Genomic DNA, 19,630 nt, shown 5'->3' with positions numbered 1-19,630 from the left:
ATGCTGTAAATATTTTATGTTTAGTGCAGGCGTTTCTAGCGCCAAGGTTGTGTAACGTCCTGAGATGCATCCAGGCTTGAGCATTGTCCAGTCTTGAGGTTAAAATAACCCAAGTTTTGCATAATGAGCCCTGGCGTCGAGTGCACTGTGACGCCGAACCGCGGATAGAGCTGCGTGTGAGACCAAGAAAAGCACTCCGGTCACCGAGGGGTGTAGTGTTGATGGCATCTGTTGATGACTTCACAGACCGAGCCATTGTTTCTTTATGAGGGAACCACATTTGAAGTTCATCCACAGCTGACAGACAGAGCGCCGCAGATGGACTTGTTCTCTAAAGCAGCCCTTTGTTTGGCCACAACCCCATTAGTCTTTGTTTAGCGCTGGAGAGAGCGCGTTTGAGGCATTGTCCTGTCTCCAAATGCATTTATATTTGAAGTGCTCAGGCGGTGAAATGAGTTGTTTGATTTATTTTGCTTGGGTTGATCTTTTTGATGCGCCAAAGAGCTGTGAATGTCAGATGTCGTCTCTGAATGTTTTCGTATTGTTATGATGTCAGTATCTCGAGCAGAGTTTCAGTGTCTTTGTTTGTGTACGCCTTTTGTCGCGGTTTCTTTTCTCGAATGAATTGGCTGAGGCATGATCTATTGGTAACTTGATTGTGATTGTTATAATAGTTTGCCGAGTCCTGTGTTGAATGGCTGAAGGAAGCAATCAAGTGAATAAAGGCCCTTTCGCATGATGTATGTCAACGCTTTTCAGCACGTTGAATTTGATGGAATTTTAAAATAAACAAATAAATAAACATAGTTGTGCAAGCGTTGAAACATCAGTGATCAAATTATTACACCCAGAACTTAAAGCGGACTGCAGGATTATATTTTCAATACTAAGTAGACATTAAAACTAAAGTGTACTATCGAAATAGTCCAATAAACGTAAGTAACTTTGCAACTATATGTCAACTAGTGCTCATTATAGTATTAGTGGACTTAATATCTGCACTTTATTTTGATGGGTCCACAACATGCTGACTATCAGAAACTTTGCAAGTATATGCTCTGAAAGTTAGTAGACATGTAGTTACAAAGTTACTTATATTTAGTAGAATGTCAGTAGAATCAAAATAAAATGCTACCAAAAGTTCTGCCATTAATGTAAAGAAGGTTATTGGTTTGGAATGACATGAGTAGAAACAGCACTTTTGGTTTTGGTTTAATATATTATTATTATTATTTAATTTTATTGTGTGGCACGCCTGGTCCCCAATAATTACATCGCTCAGCAATATAAAAAAAGGTTTATTTTTATTTTATCCAAAGTCATTCTGCATTCAAGATGTACGTTTCATCAGCTCTTGCTTTCCTTGGGAATCAAATATGACCTTGGTGTTGCTAGTAAAATGCTCTATAAGACATGTCATATAAGGCTCTGTTTAAGGCATGTCATGACTTTTATTTTATTTTACTGAGTCAAACAGTTCAGTGATTCAGAACCTACCCTTTCTTCAGTCATTCAAAATTAAAAAGACTTTGATTTATTAAAGCATAGCTCTCCATTATATTACCTGGTGCTCATAATGGTCAGTGCACTTCCTACCTTTTAACCGAAGTCTCTTATTAAAGATTATGAAACCAGTCGAGTAAATTTTTTCGCCATGTTGTTTAAAATTGAAGCATGGCATGGTTCTGCATACCATTTATTTGAAAGCATTAATATTTCAAGACCATTGGTGATGTATGAAATCTCTTGCATTTGGTTTTGAAAACATTTTGCACCACTTTCAAGAAGTTTCAGTTTAACTGAAAATGTCGTATGGGACATATTTGAAATTAAACTGACTTTCTGTCTGAATCGTCCCATGAATCTGATTTGGCAGATGAAAGGTCTTCTGATATTAATAAGCAGTGACGCAATTTTGTAAAATGTCCGATTGTGTTTGTTTTTTTACTTTAGGCCCGCGCTAAAAGGAACAAAGTTTTAAATAAATTTAAAAACATGCTCGCTAGCATGCAATTGAGCTAATTACCCGCAATTACAGTCTATCGTAATTTACATTAAATAGCAGTGTGTGCTTATACAGAACTTTATCACCATGTAAATATATTTATATGGTTATTCATGCCTGTTGTTCTTGATGTTTATGGGACCAGGACTTTTGTTCATAGTCATGGCTGCAAAAGACTGCACTCTATATAATATTACGTTCTGCGTGAACTGTATTTAATTGGAATTTATTAATCAGAACTGACAAAGCTCACACAAACCTATTGTCCATAGGTAGAGCACGCTGTGTGTTTACCCTGGTGTCAGTGGTAGAGTTTAAAACACTGCGGGATATCTGGCTATACAGTGAGCCCTTGCTGTGCCAGATTTGTTTCTGATCCATCTGTCTGTCAGTGGTCAAAGCAGAACCAGCAGCCTGTGGGTGTACAGGTCATTACAGCCGAACAGTCCCAGCAGGGACGGAAACGGTCCAGAGCCACTGGCACGGTGCATAACCACGGCTCCTCTGTGCCTCAGGTGTACTGCTGCACACTCCACAGCAGATTGGAGCTCTCCGAGGGGCCATTATCAGATAAAACATCTCCCATTACCTTCTAGAAATGCACCCCTGCCATCTGTGCAAGCTAGAGCAAGAAATCATGCCTCTTCCATTTTCTCAAATGTGTTGTCAATTTCATAAAATGGGCCTATTAAAGTGGTTTGCTTCTTGCCACTGCAAACTGTTGCGGTGACATCCCTGGAGAGTGAAGGGCTAATGGAAGTTTTGCTTAAAATTTCTCTCTCATTCAGTTACAGCTGTACTTACAATTTCTGATTTAAAATTAGAAAGTGCAGACTGCTCGTGCATTATTATTATTATTACCATTTTTTTTTTTAGCTGTTTAGGTATTGAACATTCCATAGCATTTGTTAATTGCGTCCCTTGTGTTTTGACAGTCCGGGCCCGTGTGGTGGATTTTGGCTGAGACAAACCAATTTTTCTCAGTCTGTGGGCCACCCACGCTGCTAAATTGATTTAATGTCTGTTAATGGGATCGGCCACTTCTTCCAAATTCTGTTGACTTTTCCACTATTCACCACCAGAGCACATTGTCACTGAGGCTCTCCACTTTGCACATTAGTGTCGCACGGTTACAGAAAAACGATGAGTTCTAGAAAGCACACATCTTTTGAAACTGTAGCATTTTGTGATTTTTAGCAAAATTTGCACAGAACTTCATGGACAAATCCAGTGATATCCGTGTGCCAGCTTTCTGCTGGTTTTCCCAACTGGTGCCAGAAGTATCTAGATCATAAGCCATTATAACAAATGTTTATTTTTTTTGTTACATCTGGGGTTATTTTAGTCATAGTCTGAAACCCTGTATTCCAGTCTCTGATCATTTGCCCTAAAATTTAACAATCAATGAATTTTTTTTTTTTTTTTTTTTTTTTTTACAGTATAATACTCAAATGTTTAATATTTAACATTTTGTGACAAATTAATCCTTTAAAATTCATATTGGTTACAATTGATTGAGGTCGAAACCAAATTCTGGTCTCCCTGTCCTTCAGAAATCTTTTGTTAAAATGAATCATTTGGTTCTTTTTCATGAAATTATAATAGGCTTTTTCTTTTGGGGTGAACTAAACCTTCAAAGTGTGTTCACACATTTAATTGAGCTTGAAACCAAATTCAGTTTGTCCCCCTTTTCCTCATAACACTCCCGTAAATCTAAATAATTCAAATCCATTTGTGAAATTTTCATAAGCTATTTAATTTGGGGAAGAACTAATCCTTAAAAATTGTGTTCACACTTGTTGTTACATTTGATTGAGCTTGAAATCAAATTCAGTTTGTCCCTCAGAACACACTTGTCAATCTGAATCATTTGGTTCTTTTTGTGAAATTGTGATTGACTTCTTTTAAAATTTGTGTTTTGCTTTTTGTTTTTTGTTTTTTTGTTTTTACAACCAAGTTTACTTGACAGCTTTTATTCACGTTAACAAAAGTAAATAAATCAGTTGAAATCAGGTCTGCACCAAAACCACCTGTGAAAGTGTCTCGCTATCATGGGAAAATGAGCAGACACTGTTTATTGAGAATCGTAAAAACCGAAAATGAATGCAAATAATGTGCCAGATGTTAATCTTTGCCAAATTCTTGGCTGACATTGTAGGTGTGTAGACCTTTTGTCCGTCTTGTTTCATTCTGCCTTCCTGAGGCAGTGAAAGCTCTGTGATGTTTTTCTTTCCTTCTTTTTTTCTTCCTCTTCTTTATTCTAATGAATTAAAGAGTGTGATGAAAATGCAGATGACATTTTAACCTTCTTCCCTGTAGATATCTGGAGTCTAGGAGTCATCCTCTTCATGCTGGTGTGCGGTCAGCCCCCTTTCCAAGAGGCTAACGACAGCGAGACCCTGACTATGATCATGGACTGCAAATACACTGTACCTGCCCACGTCTCCAACGCCTGCAAAGAGTAAGTTGCTGTCTTAACCTCCGCCTCGGCCCCAGTCGGATCATCTCTGGTATTTCCTGCAGCTTGAATGTCCACATTTTTTCCTTTAGGCTATTGAGACACAATGGCTTAATGGAGCCCCTCACTGTACATTCATTATCTAGAAAGCCAGACAGTAATGTTGACGTGGATGTTAATAAGCTACCTCGGGCAGACTCGGAGTGACCTTCTCAGAATCAAAATATGTTTTGTTTGTTTTCTTCTGGCTAGTTTGAAAAGTTATTATCTGCCACTGTCCTAGTTACATTTTGGCAGGTCATTAGTTGTCATAGACGTAATTGCAAATAATGATTGCGTTTTGTGCCAGTTAGAGTCAAACCTTAGTAGGTCTAATGCAAGTGTTAAGCTAATTTAACAACATTCATGGCATAATTTTTGGCATTAGCATCAAAAATAATTGACTCTTCCCCTTGTTTCGTAAAACTAATAAGTTGTACTTACAGTGGATGTAAACCAGACAATTTACATTGTGCCTCTTAATCGTATCATTGCACTTTTTTTTTTCTTTTGTCATCTCACAAGATGTTTGAAGTAATCTGCAACTTTCTCACATTATTACACCAAAAATAAAATTCAGCTGGCGGGCATTACATTGATCCAAAATGACAGTAAATAATACATAAATGTAGCAAAATATAATTTAAAATAAATTCAGTTCATCAGAATTTTCTATTCATCAAAGAATCCTGAAAATAAGATATAAAAATAGTAATACAGCATTTTAGACAACATATTACAATGTTTTCTGAAAGATCATGTGACACTAAAGTCACAGGAATTAAATACAGTTCAAAATAGGAATTAAATTGTATAATAATATACATAAAGAGATCTGATGTGTCCCTAAGGTGTCGGGATATTTGTGATCGGTTTACCGGAAGTCTGAGTTTGATAGGCTGCCACATACAGACTGATCGTATTGTGTCACGCAGCACGGTTATGTAACCGATAAGCTCCAGGCGTAAGCCAGAACTAACCTTTCATTCACTCACAAACCCAACTCCACTCCAAACCGTGTCGTTTTGCTCACACTGCTAGCCGTCTCTTGCGGTTTGTCTTAAGGAACTTGCATGTCAGGCCAGTGTGTGTTTGTTTTTCAGTTCTTTGTCCGGGCTTTGTGAGCACACATGTTTAGCGTTAACATCTTTCAGAACTGCTGCCAACAGCTAAAATTAGACTCTGCTTATAGCATAGCTTAAATAGAAAGTCTGCTCACAGAGAAACAGCGCAGAACACACGCGTGTACGCGTCCTGCTGGTGGACACGCTACAATCTGGTTCTAATTTTTTGATGCGCTTTGCATGCCCTGCCACCATTTGAGCAGAAATTTACATCATCTTTTGAAGTGTGTGTGTGTGTGTGTGTGTGTGTGTGTTACATATTTACATGAGGATTAATTGCAATTACTTTCATGTAATGGTGTTTGCTCCCAAATAATTAATAATTTTATTTTTGAAAATGTAAAATTTTATTTTTATATTTTTGCCTTTTATTCATATCAGTCAACATAAGTCTGTCAAGTTTAACACACTTTCTCTCTCTCTCACACACACACACACACACACACACACACACACACATACCCACATATATGGATAATTGACCTATCAATGTGTTCTATCTTGTGCAAAAAAAATAATATATTTAATTTTTTTATTTTCAAAAATCACATGTACATTGGTAGCCTTAATCTCAGCAGATGACTTTATTTGCACCTCTTCTGTGCCTTTTATTTACAGGAATAGGGTTTCCTGATAATCACGGTCTGTTTATAATACTTTCAAGCACCAAAACACATTTCAAACACTTCAGAAACGTTAGGATGTGTTATAATGGTGCTGCATACTTCATCCTGTCATTATCACTTCCATAGAGAACAAGGTGGAAACTGTGTGGCGGGGTAAGGAAATGTGTTGGGTCTTGACGTCGTATCTCTGCGGGGTGCCATTGTTAGGCTGTTAGAAGTATCACACGATGCTCGGCTGGAAATGACATGAACAGTCGGACCAGTTTAGCACTGAAACAAAACCTGTTTAACCAGTGATAAATATTTCAGTACACATCTTAAAGATCAATTACTCATTGTAATGCAAATGACTTTTCTAATGAAATGAATTTTTGGTTTTGCCTTTCGTAAAGGTGACAGATTGTGACCTACTACAGAGGAGTTATTTATTCAAAGCTGCATCATCATAACTTCAGGATAACCTAGTTCAGCCAGTTTTTTTTTTTAATGAGCAAGACATATTTCACAGCACAGCTCATAAGGAAAGTGAAAATGCACAGTGGATTCATTTAAGACATTGTTACTATTCGAACATCTGCAAAATCGGCCTTTAATGAACAGACAAAGTATTTAAAATAAATTCAATTCCTCGCCCCTTCCACACTGAGATTCACAACAGTCAAATTTGTATAAAGTTCTCATTAGCTAATCCAATAATTCTGACTATTATTAGAAGCAGTGCTCAGTGTAGTTATCCAAAAATCAAACTCTCTGAAAAATCTGTAATGGTGTCCTTAATTTTCCATATTAAGCGGAATTGTTGAAGCATTTGTGACGATGCGATAACCAACTGGAGATTCTGGTTTTGCAATGGTTTCTATTTCTGCAGTATCATGGTTGAGAGTTCTGTGTTTTGTTTTGGTTTTAATAATCTTACATTTATTTAATTTCACAAAACTGTGCTTTTTTTAATATTTATAAATCATAAGTGACTTTATAATTTATCTCGGATCTTAAATATAATATAATAACCTTGATATTTGTTAAGTTGACTATGTATAATCGGTAGGCTGATAGGGTTTTTTGTTTGTTTTTGTGCGTGTGTGTGATGCAGCGTTTTTATTGGCTGTGATTTGACAGTTGTTTTTATTTACCATTTTAGCTCTATACTACCACAGGGAAATGTCTTGAATAGATCAGAATACCAGTTTGTAATTGTAATTGTATTGCGTGTTCATGTGGCGTCGTGGACCATTTTGTCAACCAACCTGTTGTCACATCTGGTTAGGACATGGTGTACAATCATAGAAGAATGTGTTTATGTATACGTTGACTTGTTGAACCAACATTTTTACGTGTTAATAAGGTTAAAGCAGTAAGATGCGGAAACATTCATGTGGAGAGCACTGGGCTAATTGGCTGTTGGCATGTGATTAAACTTTCTATGGGGTCCATTGAGCGCTTTCAAATGCTTGTCTCTGGATCTCATTTTTTTTTATGAGCTCTCTTGGTGTCCGGAAAACATTTCTTTTAGGTTTTGATTTATTTTTCATTGCTTTGTATCTTACGTGATGTTTTAATTTTGTGTATTAATAATTAGCCGTTTCTTGCATTTCACAGTCCTCGTTCCTTTTGTTATTCTCTGGGAGTTTAATAAATATGGTAATTTTGGAGGATTATCTTTCAATGCGCAGCTCTCTCGGCACGTTGAAATGCAAACTAGTGATGCATGAAAAAATGTAGAGCATTCCATTAGTCGTTTGGTTTGTTCTGTTTTATTTTTCCCCTCAATTATTTTTCTATTTTTGTCCTGCGCTTTCACCCTTCTTATTTTATTTATTCTTTTTGTGTGTGTGTGTGTGTGTGTGTGTGTGTGTGTGTGTGTGTGTTTTGGTCTGGGTCATTTTGAAATCACGGTGAAACAACAACTGCTGTACTGTTGCACAGACATGCTGTCTGCTGCAGTATAGTGTGGTAAATACGATTTATGGCTTTATCAGCAAACCGCCTCCTCTAAAAACTATATTATAGATCATTATGGTTTTCTCTAGAAGGATTTCTTTCACCTTTCAGTAGTGTTACCTTCATGCATTCCATTATTAAAGCATGCTTTTATGCTCTTAAGTTTGTAAGAGATGATGGCTGTAGACTTTTTTTTTACTTAAACAAAACGTTAAATTGACTACATTTGTAGTTCTTTTTTAATGTCGTTATTGTTAATTAATTTAACTATTATTTCGATCTTTTTGCTGTGATTTATTATTTCCTCCACATATGTGTTTTGTCAATATTGCATTTTTTTAGTCATCCCAATAAAGCAACACACATAATTTTTTTTTTTGTGCTAACTTAAGGCAAAGTAATAAACTAAAAGTAGTACAATTATATAGGGATTTAAAAAATGATCAAATGACCAACAAAATTAGAAAGAAAGAAACTAGCCTGTGTGTCAACACAAAGAAAAATTGTTCAGCGCTAGAACTGGTTACACTGTCATTTTGTCTTTAATATCTCCTCTCATCAGGGTGTGCCGTGCCCTACATCCACTTCTGCAAATTCTTCCCATGACTTTATTATCCCTTTTCTTGTTTAGTTTGGCTCATGCAGCATAAACTTCCAGCGTTTAAGCTGGCATGCACTGTCAGGCTGTATTTTGGCCCCAAAAAGAGCCAGCTGTATGATTTAGCCCTCTCTATACCCCTGTGACTGCTGTCAGGTTGCTTTCTCTCTCATCACTGCAGAGTCACAGATGAGTTTGATAGGCGTTGCAGCACACCATGTGGTTAATGCATGTAGAAGCAGCGGTTGGCTCATCAACATGGCTGTGCTTCCATCTGCCACCATTTTCGTGTCAATCATCATTAACATGAATAATTCATCATTATTCGGTCACTTTTTTACGCCACATTCCTCGAGGAGAAGGTGGGTGTTGAATTTCCTCCGGGTGTTACCACGTTCTTGGTGCGAGACGAAAAGAAAGTGTAACTTAAAGCATGTGTTTGTGCGCTAAATGTTGAGTCTTCTCTTGATTCGGAAACCTCAGGAAGAGCGTGAACATTCCAAGAAGATCTCCACGGTTGTTTCTGCGACGGCCTTTCCGCTAGCAGAGATACTGTAGATAAATTTAGACTAAACCAAATCAAAAGCACCCAGTCCTCGGCTCGAGGGAAGAACATCCTTGACAAATCCCCGCTGAAGTCAAAAGAGTTAATTTATGCTTCTCTTTTCTATATCTTTTTCCCCTGGACAGAGTAGACATTTACTTTTACGCAAGAGTAATAACCTTCGCCTGGGTAACAACATCGAGAGAGCTTGTGTGCGTGGGGTAGGTGAGCAGCAGTGGTCCGCTGCAGTGTTTTGGACCGTTCGGCAGCGATAGAGTGATTATTAGGATTGAGTAGGAGTCTTATCAGGGCTCCCTGCCATGCTGGAGATCCGAGCGGTGTGTGGAGTCTCAGGGGAAGTAGTTGCTGACAGCAGTCTGGCATCATAGAAAGAGATAGAGTCAGTCCATGAGTTCAGTGCTTTCAGCTTCCACACCTGAACTCACTGCAGCAAGCCACAATCCAAAACAGATTTTTTTTTTTACATAAATGATATTGAAATTTTATTGAATTGAAGCTTTGATTGTATTAAATTGTATATACGTATATTTTGTATTGTGTGGTGAACGTTTTATAAAAGCGATAAGGCACTCGAGGCAGTGATGCCCTTCAGTCTTGATTTATTTACGATACAGCACAACCTCACATATTAAAATTACATTGTCATTTAGCAGATGCTTACAGTTACTTGCAAATGAGCACAATAGAAGCACAAGAGAGCAATAACACGCGAACGCTAGGACAAGTTTTGGTTAGCCTAACCCAGTCCATGTACCAGTGTTTTTTTTGTCTTTGTTTTATTTTGTTTTTTTATATATATACATATAATAAAAAACGAATAGGGAACATTAGAACACTGCTAGAGGGTCTTTTTTATAATTAACATAGTCTGTAGAATTGAAAAACAGAGAGAGAAAAAAGCAAGTGAATAGAGTTGGATAGCTTAAAAAAAGTGGATAAAATTAAATATAGAGTGCTACTGTTAAAGGATCCAAAATGGGTCAACCTTTTCCTGATGATTGAAAGAAAATTGTTGGATTTGATTTTTTTTTTTTTTTAGTTTAATTAGCAAAATTAGTGGCCTCTTTCTTTCATGCTATGTTGGCATCATTTTATCATTTCATATTTCAGTGTTTTTCACATTAGATTTGATTTCACTCATCATTTTAACTTGCAGCTTGTCAGAGTCTCTGATTTCCATTTTAAGCTCTTTTGTCTGGATTTGGTATTTATCTTCAGGGCTTTTCAGACCGGGTATTTTAAGGCGACCGTGTCAGGCAGATTAATTTAGTCACTGCCTGCTTGCATAATATTCTCACTCTCATTAAATAACTACCCATGTTTTCACACATTTGATTTGCGTTTGAAATTCTAGCTATTGAGCTGAGAGACAGTTCTTCACCTTATCAACAGCAAACTACTCAAAACTCTAGCTTTTGTGGAATTTCAGCTTGTCTTCAGCTGATAAGAACATTTAAGTAGTTAAATGACCTTCTCAGAGAGGTTAGAAACTAGATGTAATTGTCATTTCGAGATTGCAGCAAGAGCGTAAATCTTTAGAGAAGGAATGTAACTCTTTAGATAAAGCCCTGAAGCCTTCTCCTCCTGCAGCAGAAGCTGTGTTCAACTGTGGAGTGTGGAAATGGAAAGCTCTACTGTAATATGAATATTTCATAGACAAACGACGTGGTAAAAACGGCGACGGCCTGAGAGTAAATAGTTGGCTATGAATCTAAGTTGTGTTTTTTTTTTTTTTTTTTTTTTTCTAGTGACAGATTCAGTTTTGAGGAGTTCAATTTATTCCTCCTTTGCCATAAGGAACCAGGAATGTGAATGGAAAACATAACAGGAATTGCAGATTGGCAACAGTGTTTCTTGCATCACTTTTCAACAGTGATGTTATGTGCAAAAACCACATACAAATTCACGAGGAATCATCTTTTTTGTGAATCAAACAAATCTCATGACCAGTGTATCCTGATTCACAAACAACTCCCAGTTCCCAGTGACCCAATTCTTTTTTTTTTTTCTTTTAATAAATCTTAAATGAACAATGTGACCAGTGTCATCCGATTCAAATACAAATGACTCTTGTGACCCAGTTGTTTTCAATTAATCAAAAACATGCAGTGTAGCAGTGTCATCTGATTCACAAACAAATGATTCCCAAGAGGTAGATATTTTAATAAGTTGTTAAAAAAGGTTACAAGTCTGAATCAGATAAAGCCTTCTTTATCCACAACTATTCAAAGCAGCTAGTGAATTAACATCTTACAAGAAATTACAGGTTTTTTTTTTTTGGTTTTTTTCAGGGATATCAAAATGAATAAGAATACATGTACAGTATATTTAAAATGTTTCGGTAGCATATTAGTAAACTCAATCATTTAAATATTGGAAATATGACTGTTGCCCTGACAGACTATGTGCAAAAACAACATACAAATTGAGCAATGTAGTCAAATTCATAAAGAAATAATTCTTATGAGATAAAACAAAAACAGCCCTCATCACCAGTGTATACTGATGACTTTTTTTCTATTTTTTATTTCTTTTTTAATTTGAAAAGTACAAGATCAGTGTCATCTGATATGAGAAAGTTAATGGTTTGTTTAAAAAGACGGTTTACAAATGGGTGTAATGATTTGTGTATCGTACGATTCATGGTCATTTTCAAAATCATAGCGATCATAGTGAACCGAGCAGGTGCGTATCATTATTTAGTCATTTGGAATGCACTTGTCAAAGGGAGCAATGTAATTTCCTCATTATCTTCAGCTGGGATGTTCCTGTGACGATGAACGCGGCAGATGTCGCTGTTTTAATGTCATAAATGTCTTTATTGTTGTCATATAAAAACGAATATATATATATATAAAACACACACACATGCTCTGTTCACTCCAAGGCCCCCACTAACAAGGGGATAAGGATGATCGTTTTGACGATTTGGAAATAGCCGCGAATCGTATGATACATGTATCGTTTCACCTCTATTTACAAGTTTGAATGAGTCTGACAAATTAAATGTGTTCCATTCAAAGCGGATGGTGAATTAGCATCTTACCCTAAAATGCAAGGTAGGTTGTGATTGTGAGGAAATTTCCCCACCGGGTTAATAACACAGATTATACTGGTATCACTGGGTTCCTTCTTTTTCTTGCTTGCTTCGCTTTTAAATGGCTAATAAAAACATTGTGGCCATTTTTCACATTCGAGCTAGCGTAAATTTGGCATCAGTTTAAGAAACTATAAAATACAAATCAGTCGAAAACAAATCAAAATACACCATTTTAATATAAAATCACTTCAAATTCGAAGGTATTCAAGTCGGAAAATCAGCAAACGATGTAGAACCTAATAAATAAGAAATGTCCAACTTTTATTAGAAAAATGAACAAGAAAGCTTGGAGGCACAGCATAAACCTGATGTCAAATAAAATAAATGACACAGTTTAAATAAAGTTAAAATCAACAAACCTTGTGGAGCCAAATAAATAAGAAACAAAAAAAAAACACCTTAGATAAATGGCAAAATTCTATTTAATGGAATATGATCTGTAATGCAAATTTAAGTGTGACTTCATGTAGCACCAGGTCCTGGAGAAACGTTGTCTCATTTCACTATGTACTGCACAGCTATATGTAGTTGAAATGACAATAAAAAGCCACTTGACTTGACTAGAAATGTCGTTTGGCACGCTGTGTTGAGCAGCCATGTTCAGTTTTTAGTTGTAGTGTCTGTTCTCTAACTGAACTAAATTATTTTTGTTACTAATTAAAAAAAAAAAAGTCAAAACAGCATTGGAAGTGTTGTGGACAGTGTTCTACTGGGCAGTATTATCTTCAACACGTCCATCGCAACAAGCCTACTGCATCTATATGAAAAGGAAACTTGTTGTGTGCATTTCTACCGTTAAATGTTTCAGCAGAATATTAGTAAACTCCTTTTCCTGATTACAGGAATACCGATACATTTAATCAGAACCTTTTTAGATGTCAAATGCAGTGCATAGTTTGTTCTTTTGGCCTTTTTAATGTTGACATTGCAAGGTTACATCTGGACCCCATTACTTTGTCCCACAGCCTTTGATAATTACACTCTTTTTACGTTACCCTAATGACAGCTGTTGTTGCCAGAATGCCCAATGACTGTAGTTATTTTTGAGACCCTGGAGAGGAAATGTCATCCTGACAACTTGCAGTCTTGTCCCCTATCATATTGTGACAGGGAGAAATCGTGGCTTTAATCACTTCTGTTCTGTTCTAAAAGCGTCCCGTTGTTCCGAATCCCATTTTTGGCACTTTAATGGAAATTTCAGATGTAATGTCTGTTGATAAGACCCCGGCAGCATATTCAAGGATAGACAAACAGGCAGATTCTCTCGCCAGTTCTCATATCTATTTATTCTCTCTCTGCCTTAACAAATTTCTTGCGTGCAGATAATGACTAGAGCAGGCTGGGCTGCTTCTGCAGCTCAGCGGTGATGATTTTCAGACTGCCGCTGTAAGCCCGCTGAATCTCCTCGGCTCTTTCATGGTGGTTGGGCTGTAATTTTGCCACGTACGTGTGCTGAATGGTGATGCTCCCCAGTCGAACTTTGCCTCAGCGGCTGCTCACAACAACAGCAACTCAAGTCATTTTCAGTCAGCTAATACAAGTGTTATTGGCTTCTCCTCTATTGACTAATGATAGAAAGGACCTCTGTGGCAACTAAATCTCAAGCACATTTTGCTCCTCATTTGCTTTTACTGTGAATAACCATGTAAAGGCATAAAATTTGGTCATGAATGTTCAGCATGATGACGCTTTTGAATAAGAATAATAGATCTCTATGATGCTATTCACATTAGACACAATCATTCATGGCTTGAAAATGTGAGGATTAAATTAAACTTTATACATTATTAAATTAATTAAAATATTGCTCAGCAGAACATACGTATTTGACAAAAAATGCATTGCTGGTTGTCGCCATCCAATGTACTGGTGTAAATGTTTGCTTTGCTTTTTCACATTGGCCTTAGTATGAAATGGCCTTAAAGGTTTATTCCATCCCAAAATTAAAGTTATTGTTTCAAACCCGTAAAAATTTAATTCATCTTCAGAACAAAGTGTTATATATTTTGGATGAAAACCGGGAGGCTTGTGACAGTCCCTTTGACTGGCGTACAGTTTGCACCATTAAGACCATAGAAAAGTATGAAAAACATAGTCAGAATGATCCATCTGCCATCAGTGGTTCAACTCTAATGTTATGAAGCTATGAGAACACTTTTTGTATGGAAAGAAAACGTAAATAATGACTTTAACATTTACGTTTGGACCACTGATGACAGATGGAGTATTCTGACAATGTTTTTCATACTTTTCTTAACCTTGAAAATGTTATTTACGTGGCAGTCAATGGAACAGTCATAAGCCTCCTGGTTTTCATCCAAAACATCTTAAATTGTATTCTGAAGACGAACAAAGCTTTTATGGGTTTGGAACGACATGGAGTGATTTACGACAAGTGATTTACAAAATATTTATTTTGGGGTGGAGGCATTGGTCTCATTGGATGGTCTGCGCAGTTTTGCTCTAACCCTAATCAAACACACTTGATCCAGCTAATAAAGGTCTTTAGGATCACTAGAAACATCCAAGCAGGTGTGATTTGGAGCTAAACCATGCAGAGCTGTGGCCCTCTAGGAATTGAGGTTGAGACCAATGCTTTAAGGCATCTAGCTAAGGATTATATGAATTTGAATTTTGACCAATGAAACATGAGAACTTAATAATGATCTGAATGTCATTGCACATTTACCACCAGATACTTATTAGACTGAACTAGCTTCTGATCCTTCAGAAAGCCGGCATCCTCATCTTCTCTTTCTGTTCTTTACAGCCTGATAAACCGAATGCTACAAAGAGACCCGAAGAGGCGGGCATCACTGGAGGAGATTGAGAGCCACGCGTGGCTCCAAGGAGTGGACCCATCTCCAGCCACCAAATACAACACCCCACTGGTGTCTCACAAGAATCTGTCAGAAGAGGAACACAACAGCATCATCCAACGCATGGTGCTGGGAGACATCGCAGACAGAGAAGCCATCATTGAGTAAGGCTGCTTGTTGTAGGCTTGTGATAAAAATGTTAAGAAGCTGGGATATCCTCAGGCTAATGCACAGCATTTTCCACAGAAGAGATGTCTCTCTGTCATTCTTTGATTTTCCTTAAGCAGGACTGTCTTGAAATGAAAGACTACTTTAGAAAGGGCCTCCAGGTTTGTGTAATCAGCTTTAAGATTTTGTTGTAAAGTGTGTCAGAGCTCTTCACTTGAAGTTGAGTCAGCTGGACAGGGGATAGGGTAGCTTTAGATATAAAGAGTGCTCAATCCAGTTTCTGTCAAGTAATACATCTCCGCCAACATCTTAAGGCCCAAAAAGTACTCTACTAAATACAAGAACTCTTTAGTTTCTTGATTTCAAAGATTTCTAGAATCCAAGTGCAATTCAACGCGTAACATAAGTTGTCATGAGTTTTTAGCATTTTAATGTTGCAAGAAAGGCCAGTTATTTTCAGGTCAACTACTGTAACAATGGAGCAAGACTTTGAAAATAATCTTACCATAATCTTATTCATCACTATTCAATTAGCTGTTTTGAAGCGTAACCAATAATAAATTAAACAGTTACCTAAGTTATCTTTAAATTAACTAGTATTATTATTATTATCATCATTTATCATACTAAGCCTAAACAGTAGTGATGCACCAAAATGTGGTCAGCTGCAGTTAGAGAGCAGAACAGTAACTAAAAAAGTGACTTTTAATAGTGCATCTCTGATGGTGCGTTGTGATTATGTCAGCATAGATATCATAAAATTAGCCTGGATAAGCTACAGCAGGTAACCATATTAGCTATGTAGATACAATTTAGTGTGACCCAAATGATACTGGAGTAGCAATATTACGTTTAAATTTTGATGAATATTGAAATACTGAAATATTGGTAGGTGTCTCATTCCTGAAGAACTAGTTTATTTGTGGTTCGATTTATTACCTGAAACCCAGATTTTCATGTTATTTTCAGTTTACAGCTAATTTTACATTTCTGTTTTAATGAATTTCTGTACCCCACAAAGTTGACATTTGTTAATTGGAATTTTCATGAAATCTTAAAATAAATATACATGTTTTTCTCTCTTAAAAAATAAAGGTGCTTAAAAGGTTCTACAGAACAATGTCATAGAAGAATCATTTTTAGTTCCACAAGAGATGGTTCTTTAAAGAACCATCTCTTTTGTAGTATTTTTTTAATCTGAAAAATATTCTGTCACCAAAAAGGAAAAAAAATTAAACTAAATTAAGGTTCTTCACATGTTAAAGGTTCTTTATGAAACCATTTATACAAAAAGGTTTTTCTGTGGCATGGTGAAGCACCTTTATTTTACTGTTGTGTCCATCTAGGCTGTTTTAAGACAGAATAGTTTTATTAGCAGTAGAGTTCATCTCACTGTCAGTGGAGCATGAAACGAACATAGTGCAGAAGACTCCCGCTGTACAGTCTTGTAGAAAGATGCATGCTGGGTGACAGTTCAAAGCACCCATCAGTCTTTTCTTTGTCTTTGATCCCACTCTGTAGCAGCTGGGGAACACCACTATGAGAAACTGAAGTCAGTCTGCCTTAAAGGAACCCTCAATATGTTTTAAAGAAGTGTACTAAATAATTTCAGTAAAATCCCATGTACAAGTCATTCTTTCTTTTCTAAAATTTTGCTTGCGCACACACGCACAAAATATAAGTTCACCTCAAAATCACAACCGATGTGCAGCTATTTATGATATTTGCTCGATTCAAGCCTCGCCAAGTGGTTGTCTCTACATGAATTGAACTAATTTGTTCACTTGTTGATATGTAATCCCCGAAGAAGCAGTGTAATCACTGCTAACATGCCCAGACTCACCAGCTTGAAAAGTTGGATGAAGAATGTCCCATTTGTATTGGGACACTGTAATCTGGGATTCTTCATAAATTGTTTTAGTCTCAAGTGTTTAAAATTTGGGGCACTATACAAGACCTTTTGAACAAATAGAAGGCACTTGGGTATCTAGTTGTTAGGGCCCTGGGGTTTTACTAGTTATTGATGTGTCCAATTGCACTGCTTAAACTGGTATTTCTCTCTCAAACACTATCTGTATCTCCTCCTCACTTGTCCATTCTCTTTGCTCTTCCTCCAGAGCCCTGGAGACAAACAAGTACAACCACATCACTGCTACTTATTTCTTGTTGGCTGAACGGATCCTGAGGGAAAAGCAGGAGAAAGAGGTGCAACCTCGTTCTTCCAGCCCCAGCAACATCAAGGCCCACTTCAGGTATCTCATGGGAATTATTCTATCTTAATGGTCTGTCATTTGTGTTTTGAATGCTCCTTTTTTTACAACATGAAAAACTCTGTATGTGAAACATTTTTGTGATATGTACCCATTCCCAGTTACAACCTATTGGTTTTGCCATATGCCACATTACACATTATAACAAGAGAGCAAGAACTGAAATAGTTGGGGGAGGGGAGGAGTGTGACTGGCTTTATTGCAGAATACCATGGACACCCTGTGGAATGTCTTTAATTCCCTTTTCTTTTTACTTGGATTTATATTTCTAGAAAGGTCAGACAGTGGATCCCAAAAATTTTCGTGCTTGTGAAATTTTACGATTTTCTTACTGCAAGTGCTATCACAACAAAGTAAAAAACAAAGGGGCTTAAAAACCCAGATTTTCACCTTAATGCCAACTAGTAACAAAGTTGAACTGGTACCAAAGTCAACCAGTGTAGAAACTATTTTATCAACATTCCTCTCCAATTTGTACTTGGCTCCTGCTTTAGGTAGTTTGATAACATTGTGTTTATCTGTCTTCTATGCCATGGTGTACACAGACAGGCTAACTGCAGGTTTGTTGTCTATCAGAAGGTGTCTGTGTGCAGTAAGGGACAGGATTCGTTATAAGAGTTTGTGAGAGGTCAGCTCTGCTGCATGTCAGAATCCCTGTCTGCTCTCCATGCTGTGTGTGGACAGCCAGCACATCCTCTGAGCACCGCACCGGGTGACAAATGTGTTTAAAAGATGAGGCTGAAATTGGTTTGGACTGACCTAGAAAAGCAGTGAGGCTGTGGATGCATTTTGAAAGGAGCAGGGAGTGGAAGAAATGAGAGGATATGGTGGGAAAGAGTCCTCAGGATGCAGCAGGGATCATGAGAGGGTGACAAATGCTTTTTTTTCTGGGAATCAACATGTATAACCTGAATGGAAAAGCAAACTGAGCCTCCCAGATTCTTCCCAGAATCATGTAATTTAACTTTGGCTATAGGTAACCAAGATCACGAGTGCAGTGTTCTTGTTAATCAGTGTACCCACTCATAGACAGAGAGTGTTCATATGCTGTATGTACTCAGAATTGTAATTTTCGAACTTATTGGAGAATACAGCAGTAGAGTATAAATTCTAGAATGTTATTTTGACATATGCGGTTGATTCTTGATATTATGCAGAAGTTTCCACAAATGCGTCGACTAACAATAGCATTTGCATTAGCACAGATATGAGTTTCTCATCATGTATGTTAACACAGCTAGTCAGATTTTAAAGTCCATTTCATTATATCCTAGAAACAGGTACTGAAGTTAAGCAAAAAATTACTTTGTAGGCCACATATCACCATGGTTGTCAGAAGTTTTGCCTTGTATCCTTGTTAACAGCTTTTCTTCACAGTTCTCTCTTAGCAGAAGTGTGATTTAAGCATTTGTTCATCCTCACAAGGCATTTGCTGCATTTGTTTACATTGTTTAAAGGGTGTTTATGTGGTTATGACAACCAGACAGGATGTGCTGGAACTGTTTCACCAATTTACTTTGTTTCAAAAGCCTTAGCAGAGTACATCTCTCCATAGCAACTTGCCTGAAAGTGCACAAACTGTGCTATGCAAATGATATTCCAGCAGGATGGTAAAAACATAAGAAAAGTAAGATACAGTAAGAATTCAGAGTTGTCTTGTAAATCACCATGTTCCTTGCTTGAGCGCTTGGCGCGCAAAGGAAGTCTGGCTTTTGTCAAGGACTGTCATTAACATTTGGGTTGTTTTCCTTAGGCAATCTCCAGAGCTTCTGACTTTAGTCTTCTGACTTTAGACTTAAGTTGTTTTTGGCAATGCCCACCTGAATTTACTGAATATCATCCTGCTTATGTTATAAACTGTTTTTATACTCTTTTTAAGGAAAGGTTATTTATATCACGGACTGTGTCCCTTTTTTT

The 19,630-nt window shown here is 37.1% G+C and overlaps 1 protein-coding gene across 2 annotated transcripts in view; it reads left to right on the top strand.

The window, feature by feature from the left end:
* The window catches only part of snrka (SNF related kinase a), a 40,046-nt gene that overhangs the window by 16,834 nt on the left and 3,582 nt on the right, over positions 1-19,630 (top strand). For both annotated transcript variants that reach the window (XM_043261431.1, XM_043261430.1), the window contains exons 3-5: positions 4,325-4,466; positions 15,227-15,439; positions 17,561-17,695. In XM_043261431.1, the coding sequence (XP_043117366.1) occupies positions 4,325-4,466; positions 15,227-15,439; positions 17,561-17,695 (490 nt within the window). The remainder of the gene's footprint in view (positions 1-4,324; positions 4,467-15,226; positions 15,440-17,560; positions 17,696-19,630) is intronic.

Source organism: Puntigrus tetrazona, chromosome 16 (assembly GCF_018831695.1).
Source record: "Puntigrus tetrazona isolate hp1 chromosome 16, ASM1883169v1, whole genome shotgun sequence".
NCBI lineage: Eukaryota > Metazoa > Chordata > Actinopteri > Cypriniformes > Cyprinidae > Puntigrus > Puntigrus tetrazona.
Note: the sequence above shows the minus strand (reverse complement) of the source record. Positions and strands in the feature narration are given on the sequence as shown.